Raw genomic sequence first — 17,793 nt, forward strand, 5'->3', positions numbered from 1 at the left:
AGAAAGTGTCTAGAAACTCCGTTAAAGAGTGTGCTTTGCCCTCTTCTAATTCCAGTGACCTTGTTGAGATGTACCCAGAAACGGTTGCCTAGAAAGTAGTATCAGGGCAGAGGCAGACAGGAAGCAGTGGGCCCAAATACTTGCCCTTGATGAAAGCCAGTGATGCCTTTAAGCCAATAGCTCCCTCTGCTGACCATGGCATTCAGTCTAGCTAATGCTCAGATCTTACTTGGATTTTCTGTTGGAATATTAACTAAATTGACTGTGCCAGCAGCTAGGGCTAGAAATCTTTTCTTACCCGGTTATTTTCATTGTGAGGGTGTTTGTCTTTATGTGTTTGAGTGCTTGTTACCCACCACCCCCTCCTCTCCAGCATGTTGAACTAGGAAGAAACGAGTCTGGGAGTGAAGTCTCTGGGACAGATCACTTAGCCTGTTTTGTGAAATAGCAGAAGGAGTACATGGCCCCTTTAGGGTTAGCGGTAATATTCTGTGGTTCTTTCCATCAGGGGAAAGGTCAGTGTTAGTCAAATGTAGTGGCGCACTAGGAAACGTCATAGAATGTGAGCGTTCTTTCAAAGGTTGGGGGATAAAGATAGCCTTGCAGGTAATATCTTCTACTAATTTAAAGGATAGGAGACATCATTTGCCTAAGGTGGTAAGAGCTCTTTAGGTCATGATATATTAGGAAGTTAAGAAAGTGAAAAGAATTTATAGTTCAAGAAATCAAATATTTGAAAGCGTGAAGATGACTATCTCCTAATCCACCTGTGCAGTGGAATAGGAGCCAGACCAACTGGGGCTAATACCTGTGCACATTCAGCTTTAGTGCATATTTAATAACCATAATACATAATAGCTGCCACATAGCTATTGGACACCTGTTGTGTACCAGATGCTTCATGTTCACTGTCTGTGTTAATCCTCAGGATTAACCTCCCACCATTTTATAGGTTCAGAAAGGTTCATTCATTCACTTTCCTGAAGTCCCTGAGAGAGACTATGGCAAAGCCCAGATCTGAACCCAGATCTTTTGTCTCCCAGGCTAGTGCATATCCCCCCACATCTCAGCTCTCTGCAGTGAAAGTAGAATAATTGAGAAGTCGATGGTGAGTTGTTTGGCAGTGGAATGGAAGCTTGCTACATTTGTTGAGGTCTCTGAGTGAATGGCGTGCTTGCTTGCACGTGCTGATGCCCGAGTTCCCTCGGTGAGATGACCAAGTACAGACATTGAGTTGCCCTGTTTAAAAAAAGTGTAATGTGTTTTTTCAGTATAGAAGGCAAAGTTTAATCCTGAAATATTGATGATCCAAGAGATGCTGCCAACAGAAACGCAGCTTAGTAGGGAAGTTACCATTGGCGTGAGTCTTTAAGAAGAATTTTTTAATTACGGCATCCCAGATTTATAGTGATTTTTAGACTCACTGCGAAATGTTTTGGAAATCATGGAAGAATAGAAAAGGAAAAAATTAAAACTGTCCAGATGTTTACCACCCAGGAATAACCATTTTTAACTTTTTTGTGTTTTACCTTCTTAGCTTTTATATCTATATTTTTTTATTTATGAAGTCTTTTAAATGTTGATCTGTTTGATTTGATGTATTTACGTGAACATCTGCCTATTAAAAAAACCCATTGCCACCGAGTCAATCCTGACTCACAGCGACCCTATTAACCACTGCGCCACCAGGGTTTCCATCTATCTATACACATGTTTATTGTATATATCTGCATATGTACACTGTATATATGTGATTTCCACGTTTTCTCCCACATTTACCTTGTGGTATAATTTTACGTTCTTCCCCGCCCACTTAATACATCATGACCATTTTTAAAATGCCATGAGAGTCTTTGAAAATCATTATTTTTTAGTGGCTGCATAATACTTCCCTAATATTGAGGTATCATAATTTATTTTCCTAATCTGTTGTTCTTAGTTGCTGTCAAGCTAATTCTGACTCGTAGCAACCCCCACGTGTGCAGGGTAGGACTGCTCCATAGGGTTTTCAGGGCTGTGACCTTACAGAAGTAGATCGCCAGGCCTGATTTCTGAGGTACCTATGGGTGGATTCAAACCGCCAGTCATTTGACTAGTAGTTGAGTGCTTAACCAGTTGCACCACCCAGGGACTCAGCACAGACCTAGACTCTCACCCCAATGAAAACGATCCTAGATTTTCATAACGATTGATTATTGTTGGATGGGGGTGGGTTTGAACCACCAACCTTTCAGCTAGTCATCAAACACTTAACGGTTTCTGTCACCCAGGGACTCCTTGCCTAATCTGTGTTGGAAATTTAAGCCGCTTCTAAATTGGTTATTACAAATAGAACAGCATTTGTTTATATGCATCTTTGACTAAAATTTTTATTTCCCCAAAATAAATTCCTAAAAGAATTGCTGTGTCTGATACCAAAAGCCACAACAACTTGTATTTTTGAGTAATTTATAAAAAAACATACATATATAATTTTTTTATATATTTTTCCATTACTAGACATTGTGTTAAGCACTTTATATGCATAAAGTTATTGATCTCATAACTCTGAGATGGATTCTCTTATTTTCTCTGTATATAGATGAAAAAATCTGAGACACAGAGATGAGGTAATATACTCAAGGTTATAGAGTAAGCACGTTTTGAAGACTCTTGATAGTATTGCCAATAACTGTTTTTAGGTTGCTGCTTTTTTTTTTTTTTTATTGTGCTTTAAGTGAAAGTTTACAAATCAAGTTTCAGTCTCTCACACGAAAACCTACATACTCCCAATTGCTCTCCCTCAAATGAGACAGCCCGTTCCCTCCCTCCACTCTCTCCTTTTGTGTCCATTCTCCCAACTTCTAACCCCCTCTACCCTTCAGACAGAAGATGCCAGCATAGTCTCAAATGTCCACCTGACCAAGATGCTCACTCCTCACCAGCATCCCTCTCCATCCCTTTGTCCAGTCCAATCTCTGTCTGAAGATTTGGCTGTGGGAATGGTTCCTGTCCTGGGCCAACAGAAGGTCTGGGGGTCGTGACCACTGGGGTCCTTCTAGTCTCAGTCAGACAATTAAGTCTGTATATTAATGTTTTGTATTCTGCCTCTGGTAATTCCAGGAAGCACTTTCATCGAGAAGATCCCTTGATTCTTTGTTTTGAGAGCTTGTTGAGGTGATCATGTTCTGTTTCTTTATGTGACTTGATATTGACTGTTGTCGCCAAGCCATCTATAAGTTACTGTATTAGTTTATGGTTGCTTACTGTGTCGTAGCTTCTTGCTTTGCTTTGTTTTGGTATGCCCAAATGGGTTGCTTGAGTGAGCTAGCTTGATTATTTTTGCCTTTGGAGCTCTGACGTCCTGTCCCCAGATGGCTAGACCTGTTACCAGGTGTATCAGTCTAGGAGTCCATTCACTTTTCTTGTATGACTTCAGCTCAGGTTTCCAGGTAGCTGATCACCAAGAGTGTGGTACAGGCTCTGTCCTACAGTCTTAGAGGGGCAGGGGTGATTGGTGTATGTACCAGTATCTGGTTGCAGCAGGGGGTCACAATCTGAACAAGGCAGGGAGCTGAGAATTGTCCCTCACGTGTCTCTGAGGAAAGCGTGTCCCTGTTCCCTACAGCGTACAGGTGGGTGGGTTCTGCAGACAGACCATGGGCACCCAGTGTTTTTGGTTATAAGGACTAGGAGGTACCAGTTATCTTTGGACCCCTGTCGCAGGTGGCTGGGTGACCTGAATGGAGCCACCAGCCCTTAGGCCCCTGGTGTGGGTAGGTGAGGACCCTGTTTAATAGGCAAAACAATGTCAAACATCAAACACCCACCTCTCCACCACACAGCTAAAACAGTTGTAGTCTACCAACAAGGGCCTATTGTTCTGAAATAGGCCCACACAGGTCCATACAGAGGGGAAAGGTACTCAAAGTCCATTTATGCCTGGACAGGAGCCGCTTGTCCTGAGCTCCCCCAGTTAGTGGAGCTGGCAAATTATCTTTTCCCCAAATTGCAAATTTATTCCTTCTCCAAGGCCGGGAAGATGGCTCTAGGTGCTCAACAGGACCTATCTTAGGCCCAGGGAAATCAGCCGCTGAAGCCTGCTTGTGGGGGGGAGGCACGGGAAGATATACGCAAGCCCTTAGCTTTTGCCGAGAGCACTCAGGTTCCGGAGGCATGTGAGTAGGCTGTGTGGCTGGCTGCTTCTCCCTGATGAAACTGCAGCTGAAGGCTAGTTCCAGCCTGCCGCCGCTCCTGGGGATGGTGCCTGAGGGCTCCCTGCGATTCAGGTCCGGTAACTCCTCTCTGCCTCTGAACCGTCTCTTCTTCCCCCTGCCCCTCAGTTCATTTTCTGGCCTGGCCTTTGATGTTCACGGCTCCAAGCTTGACATAAATATACTCGTTTCACTTGTTTTTTCAGGTCTTTGTTGTAAGAGGGCTCTCCAGAAGTGTCTGTCTATTCTGCCATTTTGGCCATGGTTGCTGCTTTTTAAGAAGATAGATTACGTCAGGCATTTGGCAACAGAGTTATGAATAAGGAGTTAAATCTGTAGTTAGATTGGCCCTTTCAGCTTCTCTACTATTATTCTACAAATAATCGCTACTTTGGAAGGTTCTTTTGGGTGTCCCAACATGTGCCAGTTAGCAGAGCCAAATTCAGTTCAGCTGATCTAAGTTGCACAAGGAAATTTGACTTACTTGCCAGCCAAATAATGAACTTTTATCTTGAAGCAGTTGTAATCTACTGAACTGACACCTGGTCCAGGCTCTGCCTCCAGCCTGGTCTCTAACCAGCCCTCATGTGACCCTTTTGGCCTTTACTTTCCTCTTCAGTCAAACCAGAGAGTTGAGTTCTGTCATTGGTTCCCAAGTGGACTTGGCTGTATCACAGTCCCCTAGGCGCCTTTGAGAAGTACATAGTTCTGGGCCCCACTCTGGAGAAACTTAAAAATGTTTTATTCTCCTTAAACACATATACATGGGATTTTTTTCAAAATAAAAGTGCAAAAAAGGTTTTTAACAAAAACAGCATCCCTACTTCCCAGACTTACTCCACAAATGCTACCACTTTCAACAACATAGCTATTTCTTCCAGTATTTGCTTCTGCATTTCTAAAACTGTTCCCTGTTCTTGGTAGCTTTGTTAATTTTAGTCACTAATGTTGACTTTCTGTTACAATAGATTAGAATTTAGCCCTCTTAGACCTCCCTGCCCCTAGCCCACGTCCCCTGTCCCACCTTCCCAGTACAGGTGTATCACAAATTTTGGTTCAGTCAGTTGTCAGTGTTAACGTTATTATGATGCGCCAAAATTCTATGATTTTTTTCTTACACAGTTTTTATATTTTCCCCCTTACTATCAGATCTCTAAAATGACCATCATTCAGAGCTTGCAAATATATCAGATTGTCTGTTCTTCCTCCCTTTCCCCCCTCCCCAATATCCCTTCCAGAAAGTTCTACACTTTTAGTCCACTCTGAATTAATTGTTCTTCTGGCCTGATGTACTGCTATTGGCCTAGGACTCTCCCTCACAACTTACTCTACATTAGATTCCCTACCCAATCCCAATATCATTTCCTAGGTTCTACAACTTACTATTTTGACTTAAGTCTTCATTTCAGTGACGTCCATCCTGCAGTAACTTCCTAAGAAAAGGTTCAAGGGAACTAGATTTTTTAGTTCCTGCACATTTGAAAATGTCTGTATTCTGCCTCTTTTTCTATAGTGATAGTTCAGTTATGTATAGAATTCTAGGTTAATAATAATTTTCCCTCACAGTTTTGAAGTCATTACTCCACTGTCTTCCAGCTTCCAGTGATACAATTATAAAATCCAGTGTCATTCAATTTCCTGCTCCATTGTATATAAACTGTTCCTCACCCCCAGTTCTGGATGCTTTAATGATCTTTGCTTTATCCCCGTGTTCTAAAATTTCATGATGTACCCTTTTGGTCTTATCAGTCATCGTGCTGAGCTCTTGGTTAGGTCTTTAAACCTAGAGATTCACATCCTTCAGTTCTGAGAGGTTTTCTCATGTTACATTCTTAGATAATTGTCATCCCTTCGTTTTTTGTTCTCTCTCTGTCTTGAGTACCAAACATTATTTGAATATTTTATTATGCATCAGGCAATAGGCTAGACACTATACATTTTCCATTAATCCTTAAAATAAGGAAAGTGATGTTAGTCCTTGTCTACCCATGAAGAAACTGAGGTTCTAGGTGTTTAAGTACTTTGCTCATATTTCTCAAAAAAATACATGAAAATTCTGGGATCCGAATCTAGGTCTGCTTGACTTAAGCCTGTACTTTAGCCGGTGTATGATAACACCATCACTCTCTTACTGCAAGAAGAGTTAGACTGATTCTCAAAGCCTTCCAAAGCATAAGAAAGCTCAGGGAAGCAACTGGAAATGATAATTCAAGATAATACAAAAAGCATCCAGAGATCTCAGCAGAGCCAAACTGGTGAATGTCAGAAAGCAGGATTTAGCAAGGTTAGGGAATAACAGTTGGCCAGTAGAGGGAAGAGGAGTATAAGGAGCCTAGGAAATCCTCCATCAGGGAAGAAACATGGTCAAGCTGAAAATGCACAGAAATGATTCCAAATTCAGATCCCAGTTCTGGCACTCATAAGCTGGGTGACCTTATCTGTAAAATGGAGATGTAATAACATCTATTTTTCAGGGTTTTTATATAATCTATATAATGTTAAAAAAAAAAAAAAAACAGTACACAAGCAAACAACAAATGTTAGCTCCCTTCCCTTTTAGAAAATATTCAGGGGTACAAAGAAAGTATTATCGGTGCAGAGGGAAGTAGGAGATGTACAGAGAAGCATATGTAGAGATGAGATGCAGATTGGAGAACTAGGTGCCCTAGGAGGCTGGCCGTGTGGGAACAAAGATTGTGATAGTAGCACGCATGTAGATGAACTTAAGGGTCCAAGATTATACTGTAAATAAGAAGGGAACTTTGCTCAAGCTCTCTCTCAGCATTCCCTGACTTCAGGGCATTATTCTTTAAAATGGCCCTAGTGCACACTTGCCTCTTCTGGCCTTAAAGGTGTTTGACTTGGTGCTAGACACATAATTTTAGAGTCTAGCAATTAGAGGAGTATATTCCTATTTCTTCACCCTTAGCATTGCGTCTGTGTGTGTGTGTGTGTGTTTGTACACACTCAAGAATGAATGTGCAAGAGAGACACAAACGCTGCAGATTCTCACGGGCAGTTCTTTTGCAGTTAGCTCTGAGGGCAGCTCCATCTTATGAAGATTTTGTGGCTGCATTAACCATAAAGGAAGGTGACCACCAGAAAGAAGCCTTCAGTATTGGGATGCAGAGGGACCTCAGCCTTTACCTCCCTGCCATGGAAAAGCAGCTGGCAATACTGGACACTTTATACGAGGTCCATGGACTAGAGTCTGACGAGGTGGTATGACGTCTGCAGGACAGCGCCTCCTCCTAACTTCAGGGAATAAAGTTTGCTAAAGTGTTTTGTTGCCCCACTTAATTTTCAGCAACACCTTCTATCCTCTCCAACCCCTTCCTTTGGGGGATGGAGAGCAGGAGGCAAAACTCAGTGCTTTTATATATAATTTTTAAAAATGCGTATGTGTTTTGTGTGTTTAAAAATCAAGGTGCTATATATTTCAGTTCAAAGGGCCAACTGGAAACCAAAATCATATAGCTAAGCTCTGTTTTGCTATTACAGACTTCAACAGCAAGTTACAGGAGCAGATTTGACAAATGAATTTGTTAACATTGTGTTTTGTTTTATTTTTAATGGGCCACCCAAACCCAAGCTGAAAATGAACAAATTCTCTATCAGTGAGTATAATTTATAGCCAGTGTTTAAACCAGCTTAGACTCAACACTCAGAGGGAGTGTAAGCCCTTTTGTTGAAACTATTGAAAGGTAGAGTTTGCTGTTATTCTTGGTTCTTCAGTGGGTTCTCTTCTCTAGGGTTCTGTTGGCGAGTAGAGCCTGTGTAGTCAAGGTGTTGAGATCACAGTCACAGGTGTGATCATGTGATTGTGGGAGGTGAATAAGACAGTGACAAGGAGTACCATCCCTGTTTCCAACTGGGAGACTGTGACTCCCTAGAGATGACTGGCATGCCCTCACACCAGGCCAGGAGAGGTGGGGCACACAATCTGAGATGACACACATCTAGTGCTTTCTCACGCATGAGCTCATTTGGGCATCACAGCAAAAATGTGACATCCAAAGGGACCATTACCCTATTTCAGAAGTAAGGCTTAGAGGCTAAGTGATTTGCTCAGTCACACAGCCTCTAAATAGAGGAACCAGGACTTAAACACATGTCTCCAAAGATTTCAAAGTGGAAAGAAATTTCAGGAAAGCCAGTGTTTGTTTGTTTTTTTTTAATGTTGTGTGTTTTTCTCATTGTGGTCTGTGGACCACCTCTGCATCAAAATCATATGGAGTGCTTGTTTAAAAAGTAGATTCCCAGGCCTTACCCTGACCTGAAGAACCAGGACCTTAGGGGTAGAACTCAGGAATCTGCATTTTAACAAACTTCCCAGGTGATTCTTCCACAACCAGAGTTGAAGAACCACTAGATTAAATTCTAGTGTACAGACTCCCCAGTCTTCTGCAGGAACTAAATTATGTGCCCTTTTGTTCCAAAGGCTGTCCTTTAAATAAAATAATCAAAAGGAGAACGAGAAGGGGTGCGAGTTGACTTGGCAGCATTTTTAATTGACGCAGCATCGGGCCCAGCCAGCAAGCTTGGCACTGCATCAGGGACCACGGTTCTGAGTGTGCACTCTGATAAATCTTGGCTTCGACTCAGTACCAGAGCAAAGCAAATGAAATGCAGCTGCTTAGCAATCTCAGAAAGCTTTAGGACAGTGTCAGAGTTTAAAGATGGGACTTGAATATTTCATCAAACAACCTTGAATAGGCAGTCTCTTCAAAAGTGCGATGCCAAAATTGTGGCCCTGCTCTGTAGCAGGCCACTCTGCCAGGAGTGTGCATAGGAGAAGAGCCACGGGTGCCTTCCCCCATTAGACACGACTTCCTTCTAGCCACAGGATGGAGGTTCCAGCTTGAGAGTGTTCCCCAGGCAGGTGAGTTCTCCAGGGGGCACAGGTGGAGGCCACCTGAGCAGCTCCTGAGGCAGCTGTTAGGCTGCAAATCCCTGGGGGGCAAAGAGAGTCCCCCCTCTTAGGCAGAGAGGCTCTTGTAGGGAGGGGTGCAGATTTTGTCTTTTGTCTGTCTCTAAACAAATAGGCATTTATTTCGCTCAAATTAATGGAGCAGGTACTCTGCCCACATAAGGTCTTCTGGAAAATACTTAAATTTAGAAAAGCAACATCAAATGTTTTAAGACTGGGGTGCTAGAATGATGTCGATTATTTTGTATTTTACCATTTGCTGTTGGCAGCTGCTGAGATGTGTGTGTTGTGTGTTGTTTTTCTCCCCACTCCCTTGAGTATCTATTGTGGTGCTCCTTCTCTGGCTCATGTGTATGATGGTGGGATGAGGGGATAATTGAGACTTCTGCATTTGACATAGCCTCCTGTGGGGGAAAAGAGAAAGCAGCTAGTCTTTTTCTTGTACTTTGAATGAAGGTACTTTAGGTATCGTGCCCTTTGGAGGGTATGATAGCAGGAGATTATAAGTGTTCTGAAACATGACAGTTCTAGAAACTGTTGGTTCTCCCAGTCACCTCAGCTGAACTCATGGAATCTCTGGGAGAGGAGGTGGGCACACTGAAAATTCCTCAGATTTGCAGCTGCTGCTCTGACTGCAGCCAAAAAGAAAGCTGCTCCGCCTGGCCACTTCGCAGTGTAGGTACTGCCTAGATGTATTCGACTCCGCTTTCTGGGAAAGAAGCATTTGATATTACCTCAGATCATTGGAAACCCAGATCAGAATAATTGACTAACCCGATTAAGTTTATATTTTCTAATCAAAAGGGATAATATTTTTTGATAGGCATTTTCCTCACTAGAGCCTGTTTGCTTTACCTAAGATATATGAAGCTCTTAAAACAAAATAATTAGAAATTGAGTCTAATACTCTACTATAAATTCAACTTGACCTGAATGAAGCTTGGCAGAGTCAGAGCTTCCGCCTGAATCTGCGTTATTTGCTTCCCCATTTTAGTTAAGGTAGTAATTTGTGCTAATTTGCAGTTACTTTCTAAGAGGGGGGCAATGAGAAAAGATACTTGAAGTTTTTTCTCCATAATCCTCCAAGGTTTCTGGGACACCTAAGCTTTCTTTTACCCTGACATTAAGAGGAGATAAGAAAAATCTAGTATGTTTGTTGCCTGAGTAATCACTTTGCTCTCATTGCTGAAAATATTTTTAGGATTCCTTTTCTAGAGTAACCTTTAGAGAATACCTGAAGAAAAAGGTAATGTGTCTTCTATGTATTAGAAGAAGGCAATAAGCAACATGTAGATGACTCCTTACAGAGTGCTTCACGCACATTACTTCATCATGCTTGCATGTCTCCCCTGGTAGAAGCAAGGCCTCACACATACTAGTTGTTTGTTGAACTGAACAAAGTCCTTTCGATGATGGCAAGTCTTTTGTCATTTGAAGGCACATTTGATTTATTAAACGTAATCCTGGGGGAAAATGTTAAGTTGGAGGGACACCTGTTGCAAAACCAACTTTTAACTATCAAGCAGAGATGATTTTCTCATCAGCTCTTGATACAACTTCTAAACGAGTTCCAGAAGAGGGGCTGTCACAAAGCGGAGAGTGTCAGTCCCCAGGAAATCTACCTTGAAGGGCAGTACTCATTAGGATGTAAGTAGTGGTTCAAGAAGCCCCGTCACCATTATTTGTGTGCCATTCTGAACATGAAGCTTCCCAAATATAATATTCCACAATAAGCAAAACCAAACCAAACCCGTTGCCGTTGAGTCGATTCCAAATCATAGCAGCCCTATAGGACAGAGTAAAACTGCCCCATGGGGTTTCCAAGGAGTGCCTGGTGGATTCCAAACTCTACAAGAAGGGATACAGGGTTCTGGGTAACTCCATAGTTCAGCCTTGCTCCTCTCTCTTCCTCCCCTCTGCCACTGAAGATTGCCGGCACTGCCCCCATCAGAGCACCAGATCTAGCCCCCTTTTAGCTGTTCTTTCTGCCTCGTTCCTCAGCAGCGTCTTCTACACATACAGAGAGCATGTGGTCCACACCTAGCCCAGGGTTAGGGATTCCACTCCCCTCCCATGTCAGATTGCAAGAGCATCTTAGAGAGTCCTGTTCCCATCTGTAGTTGTAAAGTAGGGGAGCGTCACAAGGTGAGAACGGCGGTTCGTGAGGAAATGAGAGCTGCTCAAACCTTGGCCGTCTTCTCTTGGATTACTAATTGCACATATATGTCCAAAAGGTTAATGCTTTCAAGTTTATATTTTCAGAACAGTGTCTTTAATTATGAAAAATATGTGGTAGGGGACCAATACATAAAGTACATTTCATTCGCCCTGAGGTGAAGGAAACCACTAAGGTAAGAGAATTCTTATTCAGGAAATTTCACCTGATTGTGAAAATCATACATGTAGAGAAATCTTAGGTGAGGCACTAGAGAAAGCCAGAGGGTCGTGAGCGATGTACAATGCTGTGAGGCATTTTGGAAACTTTCTGGAGGAAAACTCTTTTTACTTTTTTTCCTACTAAATTACCATGTCCTACAAGAAGTTGGTTACATAATGGTGCATTTCTGAATCATCGATTAAAATCAGCTGCTCCTGATTTTAGTCAGAGGTTTTAAAACTAGCTGACCCACCGTAATGTTTCTTTTTAAAAAGTGACCCATCAACCTTTTTTAAATTTAAAATTTTTTAGATTTAGAATTTCTAAGTAAATACAATCTATTTTAAGCCATTTTTCTGTTAGCGGAGCTCATGTGTTTGGTCTTAGAGGGCCTGATATCAGATGCTCTTTGTGGTCTTGTGTAGCCTGTACACAATAAGCCTGTATCCCTGTGAAATGCACATAGAATGCTTTATTTAGAAATATGTTCTGCTTCTGTGTGTCCCTTTGTAATCTGCAGTTGCTTACTCAGGGGTTTCATAGTAATGATATAAAAAAAAATTCACTTAGCTGTCTAATGGTATTTTAAGACTGCTTCTATTACAAAATCGTTAGGAGACCTTTCAACAAGTCCATAAGCATACTGTTCACTAGACTTTCCCTGTAAACACTCGCAGCTCCCATCCTGTCCCCATCTGTAGTCCTGTTTGCATGGGTTCTCGTTGCACCGCTGCATCAAGGCACTCCAGAGCATGACTGAAATGATCATTGACAGTACCTCTCGGGAACAGTGGAAGCATGTGTCGATCTTTTTCCTCCGCTGCTTTTTTAGAGCCCTTAATTGAAAGGAAAAAACACTACTACTCTGTAATATGAAAGTTTAAAGAAGTCTTTGGTTACCCTTAATAATTACTTTTTCAGAGTGAACCAATGTTTTCAGCTGATCTATATAAGAATGTAAGAAGGAAATCCTGCTTGTTTTAAATATTTGCATATTTTAACATGTGGTCAGTATTTCTTCCTGATACATTATAAAAGAAAGCACCCTGGCATGGTCAGTACCCCTTGCAAAGCCGATCTCATCCACACAGACTCCTGCGTAGGTGTGTCTGTTTATAGATGTATGTGGAATCAGTGACGCTAAGAAGGGGATCTAGAAGTAATTCTTTTGCTTCCTAATAGGTTAACAAGATAGTTCCATGACATGTTTAATGTATGATTCCCATGTGTCATGAGAATTGCAGAAGAATGTCATTAAACAGCCCAACTACCTCATATGAATTGGCTGTGGACAATCTGTGTGAGATGAGAAATGTGTTAAGATAAATTTAACCTGATTAGAGATTGAGCAAAATGAAGTCTATATAGAGAAGGAATATGTGAGACCAGATGCCAAAGGCTAAAATGTACATAGAAAGATGTCATTGGATTAATTTTTTTAAGTCAGCATTTAATTCCACACCCAGTGTTCTTACCTCAAATGTTTGTGGTTTCATAGATCCATGCACTTTGAGTATCTGTCACACGGTCTTACCTGTTGTCGTCCCTCAGCATTTCGAATGAGCATCATAATGACAGTAGAAGGCAAGTTAAACTACAGAAATGTCAAGTGGCTTGTCGATTTCTTAATTATAATGGACCTTTACTTAGAATATAATGTTGGAACCTTTCAGGACCAAGCAATGAATGATAATTTCATGTTTAGGTTTGCATTGTTTCTCTGCCAAGGTTCTTACTCTGTATTTTGTGGGGAGGGTAACCGGGGAGGGCTTTACTTTTTTTGCAAAAATGTCTGAAGACATCTGTCAGATTTTATATTTGTTCGTTATAATAAACTTATTTTTCAAGTATTTGGTCAAGTGTATGTGTGTGTATGTTTCTGCTTAATGAAATATGTCAATAATAAGTATAATTTATGGAACGAGTGCTATCTGCCAGGCACGGTTCTAAGCCTTCACCAGTATTAGCATGTTTGATCCTAATACCTCTGTAGGGTGGGAGCTATTGTTATCCTCGTGTTATGAAGGAGAAAACTGAGGCACGGAAAGGGCATGCCTCTCACCCAAGGTCCCATAGCTAAAGAAGAGTAGAGCCAGGCTACAAACCCAGGCAGCCAAGCTCCAAAATCCTTACAGAACCTTTTTAAAACCTAAACAAAAGTTAATTTTGAAGCATCAAACAACCTATGTAATTGCCCTACTCTGGGTGTTGTAAGGACTCTAGGGAGACTAGCTTCTTCCACAGGTGACGTGCTCCTCTTTGGCCTGGTTTCCTTGTTTTCAAAGAAAACATTTGCTGAACAGGTGGGAGATAGATTTGCTGAGAATAGTATGTTTGCCTGGCTGTGTGCTACGTCAGTTTACATTCAATAGCAGATACTTTTTGCCTGTCATGGGATACCAGAGTAGGTTGAACTTGTCAGGTTTTCTCTCTTAATATACTTCATGGATGTCTTAGGTATCTAGTGCTGCAATAACAGAAATTGTTCCTCAATTTCTTGGTGATCTTCAGGTGGTGTAGCATCTGTCTTTCCCCATCTGTGGTTGCTTCTCTGCCTAATCTACTCTTTTAGAGCTCAAAAGTGATGGGCTTAAAACACACCCTACACTGATATGATCTCATTAACATAACAAAGAAAGTCCTATTCCCAAATGGGATTGCATCCACAGGTACAGGGGCTTAGGATTTACAACACATATTTTTAGGAGATAGATACAATTCAGTCCTCCCAGTGGATGTTAAGATATATGTAGAAGTATAGATATGTATAACTTGTATTGGGATGCTAGCCCGTGTACACCCCCTTCTCAGAGACTCTTCCCACCTATTGCCCTCTTGACCCCTCCTTTCCAGCCTTTTAAGCACATGAGCTGGGCCTATTAGGATTTCTGGGAAATTGGAAGGAAGAGAGAGAAACTGGAGTCAAGTATGCTAGGTGCTAGAACAAAAGGGTCATGTGGAGTCCAGCTGGAGTGGCCAAGTGTGGGCCAAGAGGAGGAAGAAGAGAAAGCTGGTGAGAGAGAAAGGATGCAGGCACAAAGAAGCAAGGATGGGTCGATCGGGTAGTCGCCAGGGGTGCCCCAGCAGTTTCCTTGTATGCTGACTTCCCGTTTCCTAGTTCCAGATCTCAGGAAGTCTTGTTTTATGCCCTAGGATTTGTTTTCTTGAGATATCTGTACCTTTACAATACCCTGCCCTGACCTTTTCCTTACATTAGTTTTAGTGAACTTCTGCCCCTTGAAGCTATCACTATGACAAGTACCTGCATCATTGTTCCACACTGAATATGGGCAAACCTTAAAGAAAAACCAAAATGGCCTACCTTGAAGAGTCACCACAACTGTCATCCTCATGGTGTAAAATGCGAGTATCTATTCAGACCCGGAGTCTGCCTGGGTGAGCTTTGCTTATTCTAAGTTATGGACAATTCCCCCCACTAAACACCAGGATCCTTTGTGTAATTGCTCTTTTCTTTTAAATCATAAACATCAGTACTGCCGTCTCCATGCCAGTATGCTCTGGAGGAAGTTGTGTGAAGGGAGTCAGTTTCTGTCTTTCTGCTCTGCCCTCTGGGGTACTGAGGACCGTGAAAAAATAAGCTTCCTGGAGGATGAACTGAGATCACTCAGAAAGAGAGCATGTTTGGAAATCTGCCTCGATTGAGTCTCTCCTCAAATCAGATACAGTAAATCCAAGCCATCTCTTTAATTTCTAAACACCTACTACATTTCTAGACTATACCATGTTACTTAGAATTCGAGAGTAGAAGCATGATTCCAAGGTGAATAGACAAATTATTTGGTGTATTAGTATTGGTGTTTAGTTATTGGCTAGCCGCCTCCCTCACTAAATCATTAACTTCACTTTATTCAAGTCAGTGCACCCAGCACCTGGCAGTGCCTGCCTTGTGCATAGTAGAAGTTCCATACCTGTCTCAGGAGCTGGGTGTTACCTCAGGTGGCAGTCCTTGCTTCTTGCAGATGAGTGGGTTCTGTTACCGAGCTACGAAAAATATTTTCGAAGCAAAACCATACATATCTTTTATATTCCCTCCTACTTCCGTGGCTACACAAGAAATTGAGTGACTGACTACTCAGTATAAATAATGTATGTGTTCTTTTATATTTTGGCTTTGTCAGTGCAAGTATAAAATCTTTGTATCACAGATACTTATAATGTATCTAAACTATGAACAATTAGAGAGCAAAGTCCAGTTTATGGTTCTCGGCCCTGTTTGCACTTGCAAATCGCTGGAGGCCTTAAAAACCACTGATGCCTGGGCTTCACCCAGGCTAATCAAGAGTCTCTGGGAACCCTGAGACCCGAAGAACAAGCTAGAACTCTGTCTAGAACAAGAGTGGTCGCTACCACTATTGACCACTCTGACTGGGATCACAACAGTGGGTCCCAGACAGAGCAAGAGAAAAATTATAGAACAAAAAAATCGAATTCACAAAAAAGACCAGATCTGCTGGTCTAACAGGGACTGGAAGAACTCCTGAGACTATGGCCCTAAGACACCCTTCTGACCTGGAACTGAAGCCATTCCTGGAGACCACCTTTCAGGCCAGCCATAGACAGGCCCGTAAAATAAACAGTAACAGTTAAGAGGAACGTGCTCCTTAGAACAATCAATTATACAAGATCAAAAGGACAACATTTAACCAAAAGCTCAGATGAGAAGGCAGGAAGAAAGGAATAGAATACAAGGACAAAAGGAAACAGGGAGACGAGGATGGGAATGGGGGGAGTGCTGATACATTGTAGGGAATGAAACCAAAGTCAAGGAACACTTTAAGTACAAACTATTGAATGGGAAACTACTTTGTTCTATAAACTTTCACCTAATGCACAAAAAAAGTCTCTGGGATGGGGAGTGTTATGGGTGCAGTTAGTCCCCAACTTAAGAAGGGGTTCTATTCCAATGACTCCATCCTAAGTCGATTCTGGCTTGAGTCAAATACGTCATTTTTTTTTTTTTAATTTTCATTATGATTGCCTTTTATTGTCAGTAACTTTATAAATCCAGCAGTGTTTTGAACAGTATATCTTAAAATTGGACATCTGCAAGTGAACATCTGAGAATGATAACAGCAGATTACATGCTGCAACATATTGCTAACGGTAAGATGTACCCAAAAAAAAAAAAAAAAAAAAACCTGACAGTTGTAAGTGCAATTTGTTGTAACTTGAATACATCATAAATCGGGGACTACCTGTATTGTAAAAATCTCCCCAGTGATTCTAATATGCAGCCCAGATTGAGAACCCCAGAGCTACTGGGTTAGTCCTTTAAAAATTGAACTTTAGGATCTCAGGATAAATACGGCCAGGTCACAGAACCTCTATACCCTAAAGGCTAAAAAAAAAAAAAAAAAAAAAACTACCAAAAAAGAAGTTAAAAAAGTAAAAACCAATTTCAAAAAATATCACCAGCAATTGCAAGCCTAACTTTGTCCTTGTGCCATAAACTTCAACAGATGATTGCCAAAGAAAGAGACCAGATTTTCTGGACAGAATGAGAAGAGCTCCTAATCCCACCACCATTGAGAAACTTGCAAAATCTAGAATCTCATTAAAATCTCAGATTTTGGAAAAAAATTGATCAGTGGGTTAGGTCAGGGTGGGTAGCTCTGTCTCTTACTTCATCTGAGTGGGGTTGGAGGGAAGAGTGTTGATAGGGAGAGATGGATGAAACGAGGGATAGAAACAACTGGTTCATCCCTAAATTAAGAGGAAAAATCCACATCCCAAGGGTGTCTCCTCATTTGGAATTAACCCCAGTGCAGGATTTAATGCTAGTATGGGAAAACAAAGCAGAGCCCAGTTCCTCCCTCCCCCATACAAAGACACAAATAAGCAGGGCTGATATTTGGCTGATGCATACTGGTATGGCTGTGTTGGTTATTAAAATGATGAAACATGTCCATACCAGAAAGTAAATAACCATTATTTGAAGCGTCCCATGCTGCTCTGACACCCAAGAACTCCCCCCTGGATCGCCCCACAACCCAGCAACTAAAGGAGTAACATATGGCTCAGCAACAAACCTTCAGGCCCCTGCTCCAGAGCCATGGCCAACCTTTGTTCTGCTCGTTCAGTGTATCATGTTGGTTGTTGAATATTTTGAATATCACCCATGCAGGGAAGCACATAGAATACAAGCTCAGAGGGGAAGAGAAATAGCTATCAGATAAGATGGCAGGTACGTCTAGGAGAACACGGTGACACTATATCAAAGCAAAAGGATGGTCTGAACAGAGCTGCTCACCTTAAGCACAAGCAAATTGAAA

General features: G+C 41.7%; 1 protein-coding gene across 2 annotated transcripts in view; it reads left to right on the forward strand.

The window, feature by feature from the left end:
- PLEKHA8 (pleckstrin homology domain containing A8) overlaps positions 1–16,612 on the forward strand; it is an 83,247-nt gene extending 66,635 nt beyond the window's left edge. Inside the window, exon 14 of one of the 2 annotated variants that reach the window (XM_010587190.3) lies at positions 7,224–16,606. In XM_010587190.3, coding sequence (XP_010585492.2) covers positions 7,224–7,421 — 198 coding nt within the window. In that variant the 3' untranslated portion in view covers positions 7,422–16,606. Of the gene's footprint in view, positions 1–7,223 lie in introns of both variants that reach the window. The other variant, XM_064290110.1, reaches the window with a different exon arrangement.
- Positions 16,613–17,793: the final 1,181 nt, after the last annotated feature.

The sequence above is a fragment of the Loxodonta africana genome, chromosome 8, assembly GCF_030014295.1.
Source record: "Loxodonta africana isolate mLoxAfr1 chromosome 8, mLoxAfr1.hap2, whole genome shotgun sequence".
NCBI classification, from domain to species: Eukaryota; Metazoa; Chordata; class Mammalia; order Proboscidea; family Elephantidae; genus Loxodonta; species Loxodonta africana.